The sequence below is a fragment of the Glandiceps talaboti genome, chromosome 16, assembly GCF_964340395.1.
Source record: "Glandiceps talaboti chromosome 16, keGlaTala1.1, whole genome shotgun sequence".
Taxonomy (NCBI): domain Eukaryota; kingdom Metazoa; phylum Hemichordata; class Enteropneusta; family Spengelidae; genus Glandiceps; species Glandiceps talaboti.
This window is the reverse complement of record NC_135564.1, coordinates 19,767,772-19,787,906: the sequence shown is the minus strand read 5'-3', so window position 1 is coordinate 19,787,906 and position 20,135 is coordinate 19,767,772. Positions and strand designations below refer to the sequence as shown.

Genomic DNA, 20,135 nt, shown 5'->3' with positions numbered 1-20,135 from the left:
TTGAAGAATTTGTGAAATATTCAATAACTTGACTGTAATGGCAGCCATTTTGAATATTTAATGAGGTCACATGACAAATATTTGCATATTTTTGGGACTACTGTCTTTGGATGTATCCAAAAATACTTGGTTATGTATGGTAAAACATGGTCTGTTTGGACTCTGGCACCCATGTAATATGACTATTTCACTTGTTGAATGGTAAGCCGAACATATCAAATTACTGTATGTTTGCCTAGTACATAATGACTAAAACCAAAGATTTTTGGCCCAAATCTTTACATATGATGTCATATTTTCATATTATTCTACAGACTTGCAACATTGAGGGCTAAAATTACAATAAAAATTGAAAATATTTTACTCTCACTTATACAAATTGAAAATATTATAGAAAATTCAATAACTTGACTGTAATGGCATCCATTTTGAATATTTAATGAGGTCACATGACCGATATTTGCATTTTTTTGGGACCGCTATCTTTTGGTAATTCCAAAAATACTTGGTTATGTATGGTCAAATATGGTCAGTTTAGACTCAAACGATCCTGTAATATGGCACTGTCACTCTCAGAATCCCTGTTCAAGAGTACCAATTTACTATATGTCCGCCATATGTTGTATTGGGTGAAAATCAGAGTTTTACTCATAAATCTTTACATATGATGTAATATTTCAATATTATTGCACAGCCTTGTAACATTGAGGGATAAAATGCAATAACAAATTGAAAATATTATACTCTTACCCATACAAATTGAAAAATGGGCAGAGTATTCAATAATTTTATTGTAAAGGCGGCCATTTTGAATATATAATGAGGTCACATGACCAATATTTGCATATTTTTGGGATGCTTTTTTTATGACCAGTTCAAAAATATATGGTTTCATCAGATCATCATTGGTCAGTTTGGACTCAAACAATCCTGCAATATGGTACTTCCACTCCTTGAATTGCATGCAAAAATAACGAGTTACCACATGTTTACCAGGGTGAAAATCAAAATTACATACATAAATCTTTACATATTATGTAATATTTCTATATCATTCCACAGGCTGGTAACATTGTGGGCTAAAATTCTATAAAAAACTGAGAATTTTGTACTCTCACCAATACAAATTATAAAAATGTGAAAAATATTTCATAACTTTACTGGTTTGGCGGCCATTTTGAATATATAATGAGGTCACATGACATAAATTTGCATATTTTTGGAAACTCTGATATATGTAGATTCCATAAATATATAGTTTTCCTGGGTCATCCTTGGTCAGTTTTGACACCAGGTGTTATGTAACATGGTACCAACACCTATATTATACCCTCTCAGGGGCTTGGGGTTCAAAGGGTTAATTCCTGATGGACCGTATTTCGTTCAGCGTTACGTTGTACATAACACGGTCAGTCAGAAACTATAGACTACATGGACGACATGGATGCCATATAATATTCCCAATAGTCACTCAATTTTACTTAGCTAGAAATAATGTCCACAGACTCAAATCTGTCAGCACGTCTCTACTGTGAGTTTGTTGACGCTATTGGCCGGTCAGGTTTGTTAAGAAGCTCCATACACTAGCAATATTTGTGGCCCAATTTTAAACTATTATTGGAAACGATTGTCATGTCATCTAAATCTGTATTACTAATGCATCAAACGCGTAGAAATGTGAAACACGTTTAGTGGTGGCGGTATGTAGTGCATAATGAAAAGGCGTACTACGAACATTTATTTCAAAATGAGCCCTGTGATATTACAATCTACGTACGTCCTAACCATGTAGTTCATATCATAAGCCTGCTTATATACATACATATGTATCGAATACACTAGCTACACGTATAGCGTTTATGTACGTATTGATTGCAAGCACGGTAGATTTGAATATTCATTTGTTTACTGCCCGGTTATGGGGTGAACTCATGAATATATTCTGAACTAAATGCAAATGTATTCAAATCACTTCCGACTCGCAATCTGAACTATTTTTCAGATCGAGTATAATCCGATTAGACAGGCGCTAATGGGAAAGTACAGAAACGTCCACCTCATCAGCATAAAAGTACAGAATTGAACTCAATCTGAACTATAGTACGGAAAATGTCGTAAACTGTACTATTTTTTCTACTAGTGCAATGTAGGATAAAATATACTGTCGGCTTTTAAGCCTGTCCTGAAGGGAATCAAGTAATTATGATAAAAACCAATAATGGGTGATACCGTTTTTACATAGCATTTTCCAGTTGTAATGTAACACGATTATGTCCGAAAACTGAGACGGTGATCGCGAGTGTACGTAGTCTGAACACAGCTCATATGTGGAAGGTTCCATCTATATCATAAACCTTCATTTAACAAATGTAGTAAAACTGCAGTGTCGGCGATGGTATGTTAGTTCTAAAGCTGCCGTACGTAAAACATTGATACAAATATTTAGAGGTTTTCTCAAGTTATCGAAGTCTGACTAAAGTGTAACCTATATTACATAGAGTCTAGGCTCTGACACCCCTAAAACAATACAATTTGAATGGCAAATTTCTAACAAAAAATCACGATAATTTAGAAATACATTTAGCATTTATATTGCTTGTTGATGAGACCGCCAAAAAAGTTTCATCTAGGCAAATATTGTTTATCTTGTACATCCCCATTTCAGAAATATAGCGTGGTCATGGTAGCTAGGTATACATTCATAAGTGGTTTATTTACCCAAATATATAAATGATTACAAAATAATTGTAACAAAACAAAAGAGAGAAGGATAAATGGGGAGTCATACATACATACATACATACATACATACAAACATACAAACGTACATACATACATACATACATACATACATACATACATACATACGTACATACATACATATTACATATATACATACATACATACATACATACATACGTACGTACATACGTACATACATACATACATACACACATACATACATACATACATACATACATAAATACATACACACATACATACACACATACATACATACATACATACATACATACATACATACATACATACACATACATACATACATACATACATACATACATACATACATACATACATAGTTGTAGTTTAGTAATAAATCATGCAGGCGATATGTTTGATTGGACGTGGACAGACTTCAGTTTTTGAAGAAATAAAATGTCTGGTATTCCGACATGATAGTAAAACATGATATGAAGTAACTACCACTAGGGAAATATTGAGTAACAATATTTAGCAAAGATTTAGACTTAGTAACTTTTAATACTCTGATATAATTATCATCACAAACTATAAAATAATGACGGAAAAATTAGAACGAAGGAAATATCTTGAGGTGTCTATTAAACGCTACATTGGTTCCCATACAACTGATAATGAAATAAGAGGCATAGGTCTATTGTACGTACAAATAGTAAAGTTTACAGCACAATTTGAACGTAAGCTTAGGGTTGTCTTCATCTTCATGTACAAATTGAGTTTCACTATTTAAATACAAATATTTTGTGATAGAATAGCAAATTGCGCATTCCAGGAAATATGTGAAATGAACGATCTGGTGGAATTTAAATGAAATTGAGAAAAGAAAAAGAAAACAATTCTGCAATTGAGACATGGATCATTGCAAGTTTAACCGTCATGTAGTTTGATTTCTTTCATTTTTCCTTTCTTTTTAATAAAACTAAATTTATGTGAAATATCACACAAATTGCCACCATCCCACAATTTAAGCATTTATCAGAGTAATTTTGTCTTATTCTTATCGTGACATCATTTTTATATAATTATTTATACTTGGTTGTGAAAGTTCCACTAGAATGCTACATACGAGGTATTAATAAGAAACTGATCACAATAAAAGCAAGTGTTAAATGATTATAAGCATACAACACTTGAATCATACATTACAGTGAATGTCAAATCCCTAAGGTTAATTCAACAAACACACCCATGCATGTGAAGACAGTGTAGAATGATAAATATAAGAAAAAATATACAATTCGCGACAAGAAAAGACCCATAAATTAGCCAAGATAAACCATCTGTACCATATACATTTGTCTTTGTAAACTACAAGATGTTATTTCAAATAGCAATGTGAATTCAAAATGTACCTTTTGTGGGTTGTCTGTGGCCGAGTGGTTAAACCACTTGCCTCTGTGGTTGGGGTTCGAACCCATTCAGGGTTTGATTACATTAACCATGCTGTAAGAAAGAAGAGTGTCGCATGTTTTACACGGGTACTCCGGCTTCATCCAGCACTAACAATCCTGTTATTGGGCAATGTCTGTTAGATGCTTAATAAATACATAAATAAATGAAAAAAAACCAAATAAATAAATAAATTTTCTCCAGAACCTCAAAACGCTCCAAATTAATCCCGGCAGGGATCAATAGCGGCACAACGGCCCTTTATACTTCCTCAACTCCCTGCGGAGCTAGTTAGCCATCAGCCTCAAGTCACTTCTAAAGTTCTTCAAGGTTATCAGCTCCTGGTATGTGGAGGAATGCTGGTCATATTTAGTGGTTTTCGCTCTCGAAATTTTCAAGGTGTTGTCAACTTTCAAATTATCGGAATACTTTCAATTTATAAATATCTCATTCTCGTTGCCGATAGCTTTTTTTGCTTTGATCTCCGAAGTGGCATAGACAACTATAATACGTAATTTCAGATACATATAACTCCGTAATCGCCATCTATGATGACTCTCACTGTTTCGTATACTTTAGTCATTGACTTTTCACACCTGGAAAAACTGATATTAGCGGTAATATTGAACTTGCGGTGTTCCTTGTCGATTATGTATTTGTTTACCTTTTTTTAAACAAAAACAACAACAAAAAACACACTTTATTGACAATATCTATGATCACAATCGTAAATAATTTTCTTTTAAATTTAGTTTGAACTGGACTGGTGTTCTTTATTCAAGATAACACTCTATAACTAAAATGGGTTCTCCCTTTGTTGTGACGGAAAGGGTCATTTTAGGGAATCAGCAATAATTTGGTACTTCATTACCTGCATGATAATGGTACAACCGACTTGTAAGTAGCCAATCACCGTCATTCAAAATATACCACGTGACATATTTTTGAAACGTTATCACCATTCTGCTTAGATGTGCCTAGCAGCCCACATCGCGGACTAGAGGTAAGACCTGTTTTTACTAATTTCCTAATTGTGCGAGTTAAGTAACTACGATTTTAAGAAAATGCTAGCGTCTACTGTGATATCAATATGGAAGTAGGATTTAATATATTTCATTGGGAAAAAAACTGACCGTCATTAGGCTGGACCTAACTACAGTTTCCGACTGCTTCCCTTCATTATTAAACATTTGTGTAGGCTAGATTTAGGGAAGAGGAGCTACTATAGTAGCGTGCGTGAAAAAACTCCTAAAATTGCGCTATATCATGTGTCATTGTGATTGACTCTGAAGACCGACTTTCAACTGTCCAGCTTATATAGAACATATTTGCCAATATGGCTAATAATATTTCATATTTTACTATACTGTTATCATGATATAAAGCCGACAACAAACAGAAGTAGTCTTCAATTTGAATTCATTAAAAAATGCGTGAATAATTCACTGACTACGATACAGTAGAAATGTGATAGCAAATTTGAATGCGTAGATAGCGCATGTAAGCTAATGAACGTAGCAAAGATGATATGATAGAAGAAGTTTATGTAGTTTAGTCTGCTGGTTGTAAAAAATTAAAACAAAATGACGGTGGCTCATAGAGCGAATCATTTTAGTATCACTCATTGGTGTTAGATTTCGTATCAGTTAGCACCACTTCTCTCTATACATACTAGACTGTCAACGGTTGTCTTGACTTTTTTGTAATTTATCTTTTATACCATTTTTGTTGTGTGTGTGTGTGTGTGTGTGTGTGTGTGTGTGTGTGTGTGTGTGTGTGTGTGTGTGTGTGTTGCACGTTCCACGAAGTCAAGACGTATAATTATATTTGTGTGTTAGATATAGAATGCTGAGTGAGTAGCGCGCGTTCAGTATAGAATGTGTCCTGTACACAGGCTGATTATTAGGTTATACACGATTAGCAATAAACTTAAAAAGAAAGAATATTTCAGAAGGTTTTTTAGGAATATGACAAAATGTAATCCACATCTTAATACAGACTGTATATATAATAGTATTCCCTTGTAAAATATTCGTAAACTGGAAATGTGTGGTTGGACTAAGATGTTACTGCTTAGACGATTGGCACCGACTGTGCTCCAATATGCGGAAGTGACTGGATATTTATATGCGATTTTAAGTATGCGCTAGGCGGCTCTTACGTCATTCTTTTTTTTTTCTTCCTCCTAGGGAGTTTTGTATACAAAGTCCCAAGTCCGGATGTCGGCCATTACGGCAAACGTCATCGTATGTAAATTACAACAGGAATCGGGTCATTGCGTACAAAACAAGTTACAACAACATGGTTTGAGGCATGCTGCATGCTGGGGCATGTGGCGGGTATCATCAATCGCCGCCGAGAGCTACAAATTACTCTGATTTTCTACGACATATACCTGACCATCTCACTAATACATCCATGGACAAACCTAGGATTTATCACCAGTATTAGTTTTCACTGATGATCACCTGCCGGTTTAACGTCTTCAGTACTTCATGTGTTATGTTGCGATTCTGCCTGCATGTCACAGATGGGTGACATGGTGCGTGCAAATTATGACACCACTATCCTGTGAAATTCAGTAAAAGTGCCTTGTGATGCCCAGTATGAAAGACCTACATTGAACAGACCGAATCATTTCCGGTACCTAGAATCCTAGATATAACCAGAGGTGAGTCTCCCTACATGTAATTACAGCAACAATTGAACACTACATATTTATTATAAGTGTAAATGATGTATGACAGTTTCCCTTTCAGCTTTCACACCTTTAATATTTCATTTTACATGTAAATTACACTTGACTGCAAATACCTGAAAACTGAAAGTTACTCGTGTTTAAAGTAATGAAGTTCTCACGGAATTACATTTCCTAAAAAGAGACGAAAACATTATTTATCTTTTTTTTTTGACAACTTGTGTAGTTAGTTGTTTACAAACAAATATCACCTATCCATCATGGAACTTTGGTGATATACTTCCATTCTCCCAGGGAGAAAGAACTTATTGCCACAGATTACTGAAATATACTCACTTCATACCTTTAATAGCCAGATTTAAATGTCTTCTGTAAGGGTATAGTCTTGCAATTTCATGATTTATGCAAGAAATTTAGCTCTATGTCTGTGATTTTTCAAGTCCCAATGAAAGTTAGTTGTCAAAAATGTTTTAATCACTACAGGAAAATTGTCAAGATTTTGTGAGTGACGAGCCCTCACTGTACACTAATTAGTGTGTGAAATTTGAAAATGATATGTCCATATTTGACTAAAATTGAAACGATGATAGATATTTCACTAGACTCTCTCACAGTCCTCGGAGCTTCGCTTTACTAAAATTAACGCTAAATGAATTATATTGTATGTACCGATACCATCTACATAACGTACTCCATGACCGTACTCGAATAACCTTGTACTGTGCACCCTCATCGACCACATAGAGATAACTATTCGTTGACGTGTAACTGCGACACTCCCTGTTTTCGGGCTTTGCAAAAACACAGAGCGTCGCAGTCACACGTCAACGAATGGTTATCTCTATCATGGTCGATGAGGGTGCACAGTACAAGGATATTTGAGTACGGTTATATAGCTGGTATCGGTACATGCAAAATAATTCGTTTAGCTTTAATTTTAGTAAAGCGAAGCTCCGAGGACTGTGAGAGAGTCTAATATTTCAGCTGTTTGTGAACTCCACCCCATTGTAAACCTATTTTAAGGCCAAAAAAAAAAATAGAATTGTTTTCTGGTGAGTTTGCATCACTTAAATACCCTGTCTTGATCTTCTTCAGGGAAGACAACTGCAGAACTAATCATGAACAATTAACAAAAAAAATTTGTGTCCTCACACCACTTTAGGCAATGTTTCCTGACCAGAAACAACAAATTCTTTTGTGTGGCCACCACATCTAATCACTTAAATATGCCAATAATTTATTTAAACTAAAAGCTAAATTGATAATGTATTCAGGACGGATGCGATTTGGTATCGCAAATGTATGTACCAAGTTATAATAAATTTGAAGGGTGCATTCTTGAGATATAGCCTAATTACGGAAAACCATTAATTATGTAAATTTCTCATTAATATTCATTGAATGTTTATCAAAACTAATCACTTCTTGCCATTACCCTACGGAACACGTCTCCAAAATTTCGTTTGAATTGAGCCAGTCACTTTTTAGAAAATGGTGACACACAGACACACAGACACACACACACACACACACACACAGATTTTTCAACCCAAATATAAACCCATCCTTACTAAATTGAAGGTAAAACTAAAAAAGTATAGAATTTCTTTTGTGTTTTGTTAGTTCAGATGATAAACTTTCATTTGCTAAATTCCTTTCGGATACGTGTAAGACAGAACAGAACTGTCCATTAGTTACATTATGAATGTTGTAATGTGACATTTGTCTACATGTATGTATTTACTATATATACCATGCTTTCCATAGCATATTGTAAGTAATCACGCTTGTACAGTGTAGTTAACTTGTCATTGTCACATCACATGTATATTATAGTTTTAGGTTAAAGTTGTAACTTGCCATGTTGCATTAAAAAAAAATGGATATATAACGCTTGAGAATTCTTTTAGTATGAACAAATGAAAGGGCCCAAAATGTCTTGTGTATATGTGATATCAATATCAGTATGGTTTAGGCCATTAAATACTTTGACTAAAGCACCACCACTACCTCCATGCTTTAAAATAATCAGCTTTGAGATTGGGTTTCATCTAGATTTTATTTTTTTCAAAATGAAATATTTTTGTTTGCCGAAACTCAATCCACATTCCAGTGGATTGCTAAACAGTATAATACATCCCAGTAAACTTTATTTTATGAACGGTTTTGTCATTTCTTAGTAGTTGTAGGGCCGACTGTATCACATTTAATATAATTTTTATATTTATGTCAACCCGGAAGTACATAGACACGAAAATAGACCAAGTGACTTTTACATGTAATTAGTCACAAAATTTTACTTTAACTGCTGATAACCTTCAAATTTATTTGTTTTTATTTTGTAAATACATTCTGATGTGCCCTAAGGACGACACTTTAGAGACTTGACTTGCTCTATGGGAAGGTAATTCTTTTATCTTTAAAAATTCTATAGCCAGATCAATGTCGCTGTGTACAGGTCTACTAGAAATGTTATGCACCTGTAGAATATGTACTAGAAATAAAACATCATATCTTATTACTCTTCCCCCAAATTAAGACAAAATCCTTAAAGGAAACAAAAACAAAAAAGAAGCTCCAAAACATTAAAAAGAGAACAAAATTACAGTAAGGAGTTGATGAAGCACAAACAATTCCAAAGAAAACAACAGAAGACAGTTCAATTGGAACACAGGATTTGAAATAAGTATGGGGTTAGGAAAAGTGAATTAGAAGTAGAGCAAATACTAAGAGAGAGATGAAGAGAAGTTAACAAGTGAAAGCACTTAAAGACCAGATTCTGTTTTTAGCACAACTGAACTGATAATTCAGTAGTGTTATAGGCATGACAAAGTGTCTGTCTGTCTGTCTGTAAACAACTTAAAGTCAAAAAATGCCACACCAATTGCCATATTTGATGTGTGTGTTGCCTTTGATGTCTAGTTGGAAAATTGTTCAAATCAAAATGATCTTATCACCAGTGTGTGATTTGGGTAAAAAAATGTGGTTTTTGGTCAAAAAACTTAAACTCAAAATGATGTGCAATTAGGGCTAAAAATGTGTCTTTTTGGTCAAAACTCTTTAATTCCAAAACTACTGAGCAGATTTGGCTGAAATTTAATGGGGATGCATCTGGCGGTATATAGACAAAGAAATATTAAGCATATTATGATCTCATCAGTGATATGCAAATAAGGCATAAAAATGTGAATTTTGGTCAAAAACTTGTATCTCAGAAAGTACTTTGTCAATGAGATTGAAACTTGGTAAGGTGTTATTCTGCAAATTTTCATCAAAAGATTTTGACACAATTGGCCCTAGCAACCATGACTACATAGCAACAACCAAATGGCAGTATATTTTGATTAGATAACATCATCATCTGATAGGCAAGTGAATAAACATTCAAAAAATGTATGCAAATATCCCTAGCAACCATGACCACGCCCATAGCAACAGTCAACGGTGGTAGGGATTCGTAGACAAGTGAACCAACATTAAAAAGTATATATATGCAAATATGCCTAGCAACAAGACCACGCCCATAGTAACAGCCAAATCACAGATATTGCAAAGATAACAACAGGGATTAAAAGACAAATGAACAAACATTCAAAAAATGTTTGCAAATATACCTAGCAACAAGACAACGGCCATAGCAACAGCTGTATGATCACTTATATTGCAAAGATAACATCAGGGATTCATTGATAAGTGACAAACATTCAAAAAAGGTATGCAAATATGTCTAGCAACATGACAACTCCCATAGTAACAGCCAAATGATCCTATATATTGCAACAATAACAACAGTGTTGGATAGGCAACAGGATTATCATTCAGCAAATGAACCCCTATACCTAGCATGGATCAGCATGTGGGTAAACATTTTTTAAAAACTATACAGTTGTGCTACAGTGCCATCGGCGCTATTTTTTAAAGACAACGGTTGTAAACAAAAAGCTAAAGAAGTGGCAGGATCAGGGGAAAAAACTGATAATACCACAACTTGCACAAAATCTAAATAGTATCATTAGTATAACAGGTGACCTACCTAAACTTTGTTGATGATATTAATAACAATTTGAAGGTAGTAGGTAATAACAACACACAACAAAAATAGCTAAGAGAAAGACAAGGAAATGCACAGAATATCAATTTGGAAATATACAAACAACACAACCTGACATGTATAGAGCTGTTGCCTATGAAATTGACATCTGTTATCAGTGTCCATTTTCTTGCAAGGAATATTGTTGTGCTAATTCTTTTAATGAATGGCCAAGCAAAGATGATGTTGCAACAATTGACCCCAAATTTATTAAACGAAACTCTTGAGACTCTGTAAACTTGTTCTGTGAGAAAGATTGGTGAAGAAGAGAAGTCATAAAATAGCATCAAGAACAAATACATTTTAATTAATTTTCAGGGGGGGGGGGGGGAGGTTGTACAGTGATCTTGTGAAGTTCATTGAACTACATGTATTCTCCATGATCATGTGAGGTTTGCATACATTTAAAATTCACTGTTATTCACTGTCTAAGATAAAAATTAATATCATACGTATGAAACAATGAGTACATTACAAGTATGTAAATTCATATTGAATTGATACTAGTGTTGAAAATTAAACACTTTGAAAAGTAGAAAAATTACTTAATTATAGTCTGTACTGTAATGATTGAAGTGGTTAGAACTACATGTACATTCAGGTGTTATTGGTGTGTCTATCAAATTTCATCAAAGTACCATGTACAGTTTTTGAGTTACAGACATTTAATTCTTGCATCATAGGGATATTAAATTGCCTATACTATACGGTGCGATGTGTACCAAATAACAGCTTTGGGATTCGAAACTTGAAATGGTACAACTATATCAAGTATTGATTATATGGACCAAATTCCAAGATATCTTTTATGATTATAAAGTTAGTCTTTTGAATATTGCAAAAAATGACAAATTTGTCAGCGACACACCAAAAAAACCTATGACAAGTCTAATAAAATATTTGTGAAGTTTACCACTCTCCAAAAGTTCTTAAAACATGGTTATGGTTATGCATGGTTAAAATCGTTGTATAGCATGCATTTCATTACTGATAGGTGGAAAAATAAAGTTGTTTTTGAAACACCTTCACCAAATAATTTTAGGTTTCAAGATGATTGATGACCTCATCACCTCACTTGTTATTTTGGAAGTTTAAATTCTTGAATAAGTCTTGACAGAAAGACTATAATTATGAATATGGTGCGTTCACCCAGTGAACTAGTATGAGTGTTGACAACACGTTATGTAGTGACACACCGAGTATTTGCCTCAGACACCAATGTTTCCAATATTGGTGATATTTCCATTGTTAGACCATGGATATACTAGACATTCATTATTTTACATCTGACTGTAAAGATGATAATTATTGTGTAATTCTATACATGAAATTGTATTGAACTATCGTGAAGAAAATGACTAAAACTAATAACCTACAAGTTGTTTTGCTATATCACTTTTTTGTACAATTATTTCTGTGTGTGAATAGTACAGTAACCTAGATATTTTGTCTTTCATTCAAGGTGCCAAGAATGATAACCCCAATCATCCAGACTGTGTACCATCAGTGTTTTCATTCATCACAACACAAAAGAAAAGAAAGAAGGAAACTGATCTCCAGAGATGTGAAAGAAGGATCAGCAAATTTAAAGTTCTTATGGTGGCAGGTGATGAATCCAACATAACTAAGCAAGAAACTACAGTTGGAAAACAGCAAGACTTAGAGATGTTCACTAGGGAAATGACTCGAGAGAATAATGATGAGAGTGTGAAACTGAGATCAGAAGTTGCGAAGCTAAAGAATATGAATGTTCAGCTGATTATTTAAGACAAACAATTAAAAGATGACAATCAGAATTTGAAAAGTGAAAGGGACAGATTGAAAGAAAGTAGATGCCATTTGTTTTTCTGAAAAAAACTTTTAGTTCAAATGAAAAGAAGTGTAGTTTATATATAGGATTGCCTAACTTTGTCATAGTTAAAATGGTTTTTAATTTATTTAATTGCTCCTCATATTAAGACATATTCACAAAACAAATTGACACAGTTCCAGGAGTTTTTATCTGTTCTTATGAAACTTAGGTTAAATTTACTTGATGAAGATTTATCATATTGATTTGGAGTTGACCAGTCCACAATCAGCAGAATTTTTAACAAGTGGGTCCCAGTAATGTCCTCAAGGTTGTCATCATTTATTACTTGGCCTGGCAGAGAAGATTTACGTTCATCCATGCCATTATTTTTTAGTGATTATTTCAAAAATTGTGTTGTTATTTAGATTGTTTTGAAGTTGTTAGTGAAAGACCAACAGATCTTTTAACCAGGGCACAAGCATGGTCCAATTATAAACAGCATAACACTGCAAAATTTTTGATAGGAATATCACCACAAGGTAACAATAATTTATATATCTAAAGCATGGAGAGGGAGGGTCTCAGATGTTTACTTGACTGAAAGTTGTGGAATCCTGAAAAAATTGTTACCAGGGGATGAAGTACTTTCAGATAGAGGGTTTACTATTGGAGATTCTGTTAGTGCTTATAGGGCAGTTTTAAAAATTCCTGCATATACCAAAGGGAACTGGAACTTGAAATGAGGGATATTGATTGGTCCAGGGAATTAGGTCATGTGAGAATCCAAGTTGAATGAGTGATTGGCCTTCTAAGAAATAAATATAGAATATTACAAGGAACCCTCCCCATTAAAATGATCATGAATAAAACGTGTGGTGGTAATACTGTAGTGGATGACATAGCCATAGTTTGTGCAGTGCTGCTTTGTGCAATCTTTGTGAATCTGTTGTTCCCCTACATATTAAAAAATAAAACACGGATAACTCACAATCTGCTTCTAGGATGCGTGTGTTCTGTAAATCATCTCTCCAGAGACACCCATGTTCACTCTAGTATTTGATAAGGTATAGAGGCAGTGATTTTAGCCAATCACAATCTAGCAATGAATAAGTGCGAAAACTTTGAGTGAAAGTATTCTGAACAATAGGGATTTCCAACTTTGAAGATAATTAAAATTGTGAAAGTATTGGTACCAGTTGGTATAAAAAGTTTGTTCTAAAAACTAAAACAAGTCTGTACATTATACCTTGAAATGGCTATAAAACTTGAATTTCATTTTGCAACTTGCCAAATTTGAAAGCAGATTTTGAAAAAAAATTGTTGTTTATGGAGAACAACTGTAAGGCGTAAAATAAAACAATCATTTGGTGATATTTTTCATTGTTAGCATTCTGGGATATTAGAATTCTCCCAAACTCTGCAAAAAGTTGTATCCACATAGCCTCTACATTGTATACCTATGGCATGCTATACATGAAATGTTAATGTCTGACTGTCATTAAATTTAATTGTATACTAGATCATAATGCTAAGAACTTTCAAAGTGGTCATATGAATGTGTATTGTTCTTGTTAACAAAACAAAAAACAAGGAAACCATGTCAGTGTCAGTCACTCAATAAATTGTAGAGCAGTAAAACACTAAATATTATGTGATCAACATCTGTTACAGTATGTTCAGGAAATGATTTTAATTAACTTAAATTAAGCATCAGTAATTATTAAAGGCAAGGGTTTCAATCTCCAGGTCTTACATCAGTGTTTATCTTATCAATGGAATCAGGAGGATTACAAAGGATTTGTCTTTGGTTCTAGGCCAGACAACTGCCATTAACACCTAACTTGTAATCCTAGGTCAATGTGGGGTGCATTGTAACAATATATGAAGTTTCAAATTGTGACTTAGATTTGGTCACTTGTAACTTGTATTTATTCTGTTTGTTTACAAATAATTTCCTGTACATGCAAAAACAAATTAACTATCAAATGGCTGGTAAAAACAATGTTGAATAGTGTCAGTAATTTATTGCAAGTTCATATTTTACCTCAAATTACATTATAAATAATAAATATATACTGGTATTACTGTTATAGCTTTAATATACTACTCAAATTAATTTTTGTACAGAACTGATATTGAACAATTTTTATGTCCTAATGAAATATTAACAACAAAGGGAAGATATCTAATCAAATGTACGAATTCAATTTGAACTGTTTGAGAATAAAAACCCTATACTTTGTAGTACTTGTTTTTCCATTTCTTCTTTAAATTATTGTCCTGTACAGGTACATACTACTGTTCAGTGAGGCAAGTTCAAATGTACAAAGGGGTCACCAGTGTCTGGCCGCCTGTAATTTCAAATTATATATATGCAAGTATATCAGTGTGTTAAATATGTTTTATTTACATTTACATATGTTTTATTTACATCAGACAGCACATTCTGTTGGTGTTGCTCATTGTTTGACTTAGTTACCTAGTCATCATCAACACTGTGTGGTGTGTTACTGTGTATAGGACTATCTATTTTTTTCCTCTCCTTTTCTTTGAACAACTTGGACAAAACAACTTCCCGTCCTTAGCATGCTTAATTTTCAAACAATCCAAGTGATAGTATTTTCACTTGACACTACAAACAATCATGTCCCTCCCAAAACTCTCGCCACGGCAATAACAAACAGATACTCACCGAGTTATATATATATATATACAAAACTATATATATATATATATATATATATATATATATATATATATATATATATATATATATATATATATATATATATATATATATATATATATATATATATATATATATATATATATATATATATATATAATCAGAGTAAGTTGGTTGGAACTTGACATGCTTAGGTGTTTCACGCTCAATGCAATCATCAGACAATATGTGTGTGTGTGTGTGTGTGTGTAACTTTGCCCAATTCATGGAATGGTCAACCTTATGGACATGAGAGTATATAAATTACAATCTAAAAAGATTTTTGGGGCAAGAGTTTTGAACTTTTGAACTGGTGTGTTGATTATCGAACTTTAATAAAACACAAGCTACACTGAATCATAATAAAATAAGAATTGGTGAAGTGATGAGTTTGTAAATACATGATAATAAAGTTGTTTGATTGATATTATTTTGTGTGTGTCCTATAAAAGATGCTCATTTCAAGTACTGGGCATATCATTACCTATTTCATGAATTCAGTAATTTCACAGATTGGGTGTTTTATATATATAATATTCACATGACAGGTATTTTTTTATCATGACTCAGTGTGGACTGCTTGACTATCTTGCATCTACTTTTTATACAAGATCACGGGTTAGCACTATCATAATTATAATTATCGACACAGGGTAATTATATCCAAAAAAGGAGTTTAATATAGCATCTTGACAGTGAAAGGGAGGTTGAGAAGGGAATATGTACATCTCTTATGGGAGGGTCCTAGGGGGTCTCTTTAACTCTAAAAAGTCAATTTTGAGACTATTCAGACATTTTCAGAAAATAATTCCAAGTTTTACAAGACAGCACCAATATGCAAAAAACAACTATATACTAATATAGGGTTGAAATATTTTTTAAAAATATAGTTTGATAGCATCTTAACAGTAAGAGGTAGGGGAAGAGCTTGAGACCGGGATGTGTACACCTCATGTGAGGGGTCCTAGAAGCCCTGGTGTCTTTTTACTCTGAAAGTCAATTTCGGAACTATTCAGACAATTTCAAACAATAATTCCAAGCTATACAAGACAGCACCATCAAGTATCAGAAACTATTCTTTATAACGTACATAGGGTTGAAATATGTTCTTAAAAAGTTAAATAGCATCATTATATTATCAGGTGTTAAGGTGTTTAGAACACACTGTTCTCCTTGACTCTTCAAATTATAAACCTCGATCATGGTTTGTATTTTCATTCATTTCAGTTCAACAAACTTAACTCTTGGGGTTAAACCAGCTTTTAGTTGGCTAATAATGGCTAATAGTGGCTATTAATGGCTAATAGCGTGAATAGCTGTATAGCCAGCCCTGGAGAGAGCTAGGGGTTGATAGCTAATAACCAACCTATGGAGAGAGCTGAGGGGTTGATAGCTGATAGCCAGCTATTAGCTGGCTACTAATGGCTAATAGCAGCTATTAATGGCTAATAGCTTCAATAGCTGCATAGCCAGCCCATGGACAGTGCTGAGGGGTTGATAGCTGATAATCAGCTATTAGCTGGCTATTAATGGCTAATAGCGGCTATTAATGGCTAATAGCTTGAATAGCTACATAGCCAGCCCAATGGACAGTGTTGAGGGGTTGATAGCTGATAGCCAGGTATTGGCTGGATTTTAATGGCTAATTGCGGCTATTAATGGCTATAGCCTGAATAGCTGCCTAGGGTGATATTTATACTATATTCCTGGTTTTACAATTATAGCTGATAGCAAGCTATTACCTTGCTACTAATAGCTAATAGTGGCTAAAATCTACTAATGGAAAATGAAAATAGCCCGAATAGCCATATCAAGCTATAATAAATATATTCTTATTTCTAATGTAGCTATTAGCCACTTGGCTGTTTAGATGGCTATTATGCAATCTAACAATACCACACCTGTCTCGACATCTCGTTTCACATTACATCACTCCGTACGTTTCCATGCAGTAATAAAATAAAATAAAATAAAAAATCTACGTACCTCACCTATTCTAAAATTGTGCGTTATCGGAGCCACACAATATTATTACTAGGCCTTAGTAGTTAGTGTGGATACAGCAGGAGAGCTAGCTAGGGCATGTCGTGAAATATTGCAGTGGAAGTCAAAACACATACAAACCATGCAAACAGCTTTCATTTGCCCCATTCGTTAATATACCTAAAAACTGTGTCCACATAGTTCTTGAACTATCATTGTCACTTTTTCGAAAGAATTCAGAAAATTGACACGTTCGCTGCGCTTGATATATTGTACAGAATTTACCGAACTCCTGTACATTGCTGTAACACTGGTATACATTACCAATCGATCACTGGTCATACCGCCACCAAGTGTCAGCTGTAACAAAATAAACAGTCTTTCGTCGTCCAATCGGAAGCTAAGTTATACCCTAATATATTATCGAATGACCTTACCTAGGAAATATTAACTGCTCAACAGTAATATTGTTCGTTAATCTTTTGCAATGTCATTGCCATTGTCACTGCCACTGCCATTAAAATTAGAAGTTTCGCAAGCTACATTTTGATACGTTTAAAAGGTTGTATGTGGGAAATCTTGGCTAGTGTGGACTTCACTTTTACAAGAAGCACACTGTTTTTTTTCTTTCAAGGGAACCTTATCGCTTATGTATATATAATTAACAAATTGAACAATGTAGTCGCTCATCCTGATATCTGGAAGAAATCATATGAGTTTATAGGTAAATTAATTAAAATTTACTAAGGAAACAATACATTATTTTCCTAGGTTGATATTAACATACTATTGAAAAGTTTTGCATTGTTAGATTATTTTAGTGAAGAATTCCAATATTGAAGAAAACGACGTCTCGCGGCAAGATCCATGGCTTGATTAACTCTTTTGTAACATTCATTTATATAATTGAGAAAAAGAAAGTGACATATGTAGTCGATTCCACGTCTCAGAGTCCTGAGTTATGTTCAAGGTACTCTATCATGATAAGACACTGTATTTGCGCAGTAATCGGGTCGGATGTCTTCTCTTCCTTCCTTTTCGTTCGCGATACATTTAATGGCGCTTGTTAAAATTATCAATTTTATCAAGGATAAAGAAGAACACGATATACTCAGGTATGTCAATCTACTTCTTACATTATAAATTTTACATAAAATTAAGTCGTGTGTTTATGTTTTGTTAAGTCTTGTCCATATAATAGCAGTCATGAATTCAAAGTATACACACATGACACACACTGTGTGATGAATATGTTCAGTATTAGTGATTTGTAAGATAATTTTATTTATGTTGAATTATAGCCTCATTAGTATTTCTAAATTAATGTAACCTTTGATAATCGATAACATACTGTTATTCTTAACTTCTAACTGGTTATACTTTTCTGTTTTTTTCAACAGGATGTTTGCTCCACTTTCTCTCTCTATCCACTTTTATTTGTTTTTTATTTGGCCAACATTGATTGGTCTTTTTGTTATTATAATTTCAGTTATTTATTTTCCGTTTCTTTTTTGTGAATTTTGATTCACTCCAATATGACGTACAGAACGCAGAAACTGTTTTTTTTAAACCGCTACGCAAAGCGCGTTTTTTCTTTTCTTTTTCCTTTTTAAATATATTTTTCATGAGTCCTCGAAAGAAATTGCAGAAAAAGAAAGACAATGAACAAGATATAGGAACAAGGTAGACACTTTATAAGCTAATCAAACGACACCGTATATACAATTATATATACAATTAGAATATTTATTTTGAATATATGTAGTATGTAGTTTTCGGAGCTATACGTTTTGTGGTATCATTTGCTATTACTATTGCACTGTACAGTATTGTGATTATGTTCATTAAGGTTTGTTAGCACATCTTCAATCTCTCACTTTCGGTGCAATCTACATGTCTGTCCAGTTTATTTGTTTCAGATTTTATCAACAAGTGCATTCTAAGTCGCGTTAGACGATGCCAAAAGGAAAAAAAGCTCGTAAACGAAAGGTCAACAACTCTCCGTACCACAGGTAAAATACTTTCAAGTGCACTTGGTGGCATATTCTTATGATTCAATCGGATAATTAGAAGTGGGATTATACTAGCTGATTTAACGATTAGACAATTTTAATCTCAATGGATTACAGAACTAATGAGAATTAATTAATTAACTTACACACCAGTAAGATGCAGTATTTTGTCTACTTGCAAGCATTCACTTTAATCTTTAAGTTTTCAATGTTTGCATGAAACTTAGGAATAATGTTATCCACAATAATTATGTATCCGTGAGAGTCACCGATCAATGAATGCACATGTAGATTTCAATACATAGACAATATCTTGAGGAGTCCTATATTGCAGAGTCGGGCTTAACGCCACCATCCTGTCGACTGAGCTAAACTTAGAGGCGTGTATGTTGTCATAATAAGTCATCGATGATTGTTATCAATATTGGAACTTTGTCACATGACAACTCCAAATCTAACATAAAAGTAACTACAACAAATCACAAAATTTGTCATGTTAATTCATTTTTCAGACAAACAGATGGTTCCCCGGTCAAACATGAAAATCCAACATCATTGACTGGCCTGCCGCAACCAAACTTCATTTCAGATTATGTGGCAATGCTTTTTGATATAGCACAAGAAATCAAGGATCAAGAACTACGAAAGATGAAATTTTTGCTTGG

At 33.6% G+C, this 20,135-nt stretch overlaps 1 protein-coding gene and 1 long non-coding RNA gene across 2 annotated transcripts in view; both read left to right on the top strand.

The window, feature by feature from the left end:
* LOC144447207 (cdc42 homolog) overlaps positions 1–1,083 on the top strand; it is an 8,705-nt gene extending 7,622 nt beyond the window's left edge. Inside the window, exon 5 of the mRNA XM_078137109.1 lies at positions 1,063–1,083. Within this exon, the coding sequence (XP_077993235.1) occupies positions 1,063–1,083 (21 nt within the window). The remainder of the gene's footprint in view (positions 1–1,062) is intronic.
* Positions 1,084–4,925: 3,842 nt separating this feature from the next.
* Positions 4,926–14,994, top strand: LOC144447279 (uncharacterized). The gene is made up of 3 exons (XR_013482007.1): positions 4,926–5,173; positions 6,360–6,841; positions 12,421–14,994. It is a non-coding gene; the product is annotated as an uncharacterized LOC144447279 (long non-coding RNA).
* Positions 14,995–20,135: the final 5,141 nt, after the last annotated feature.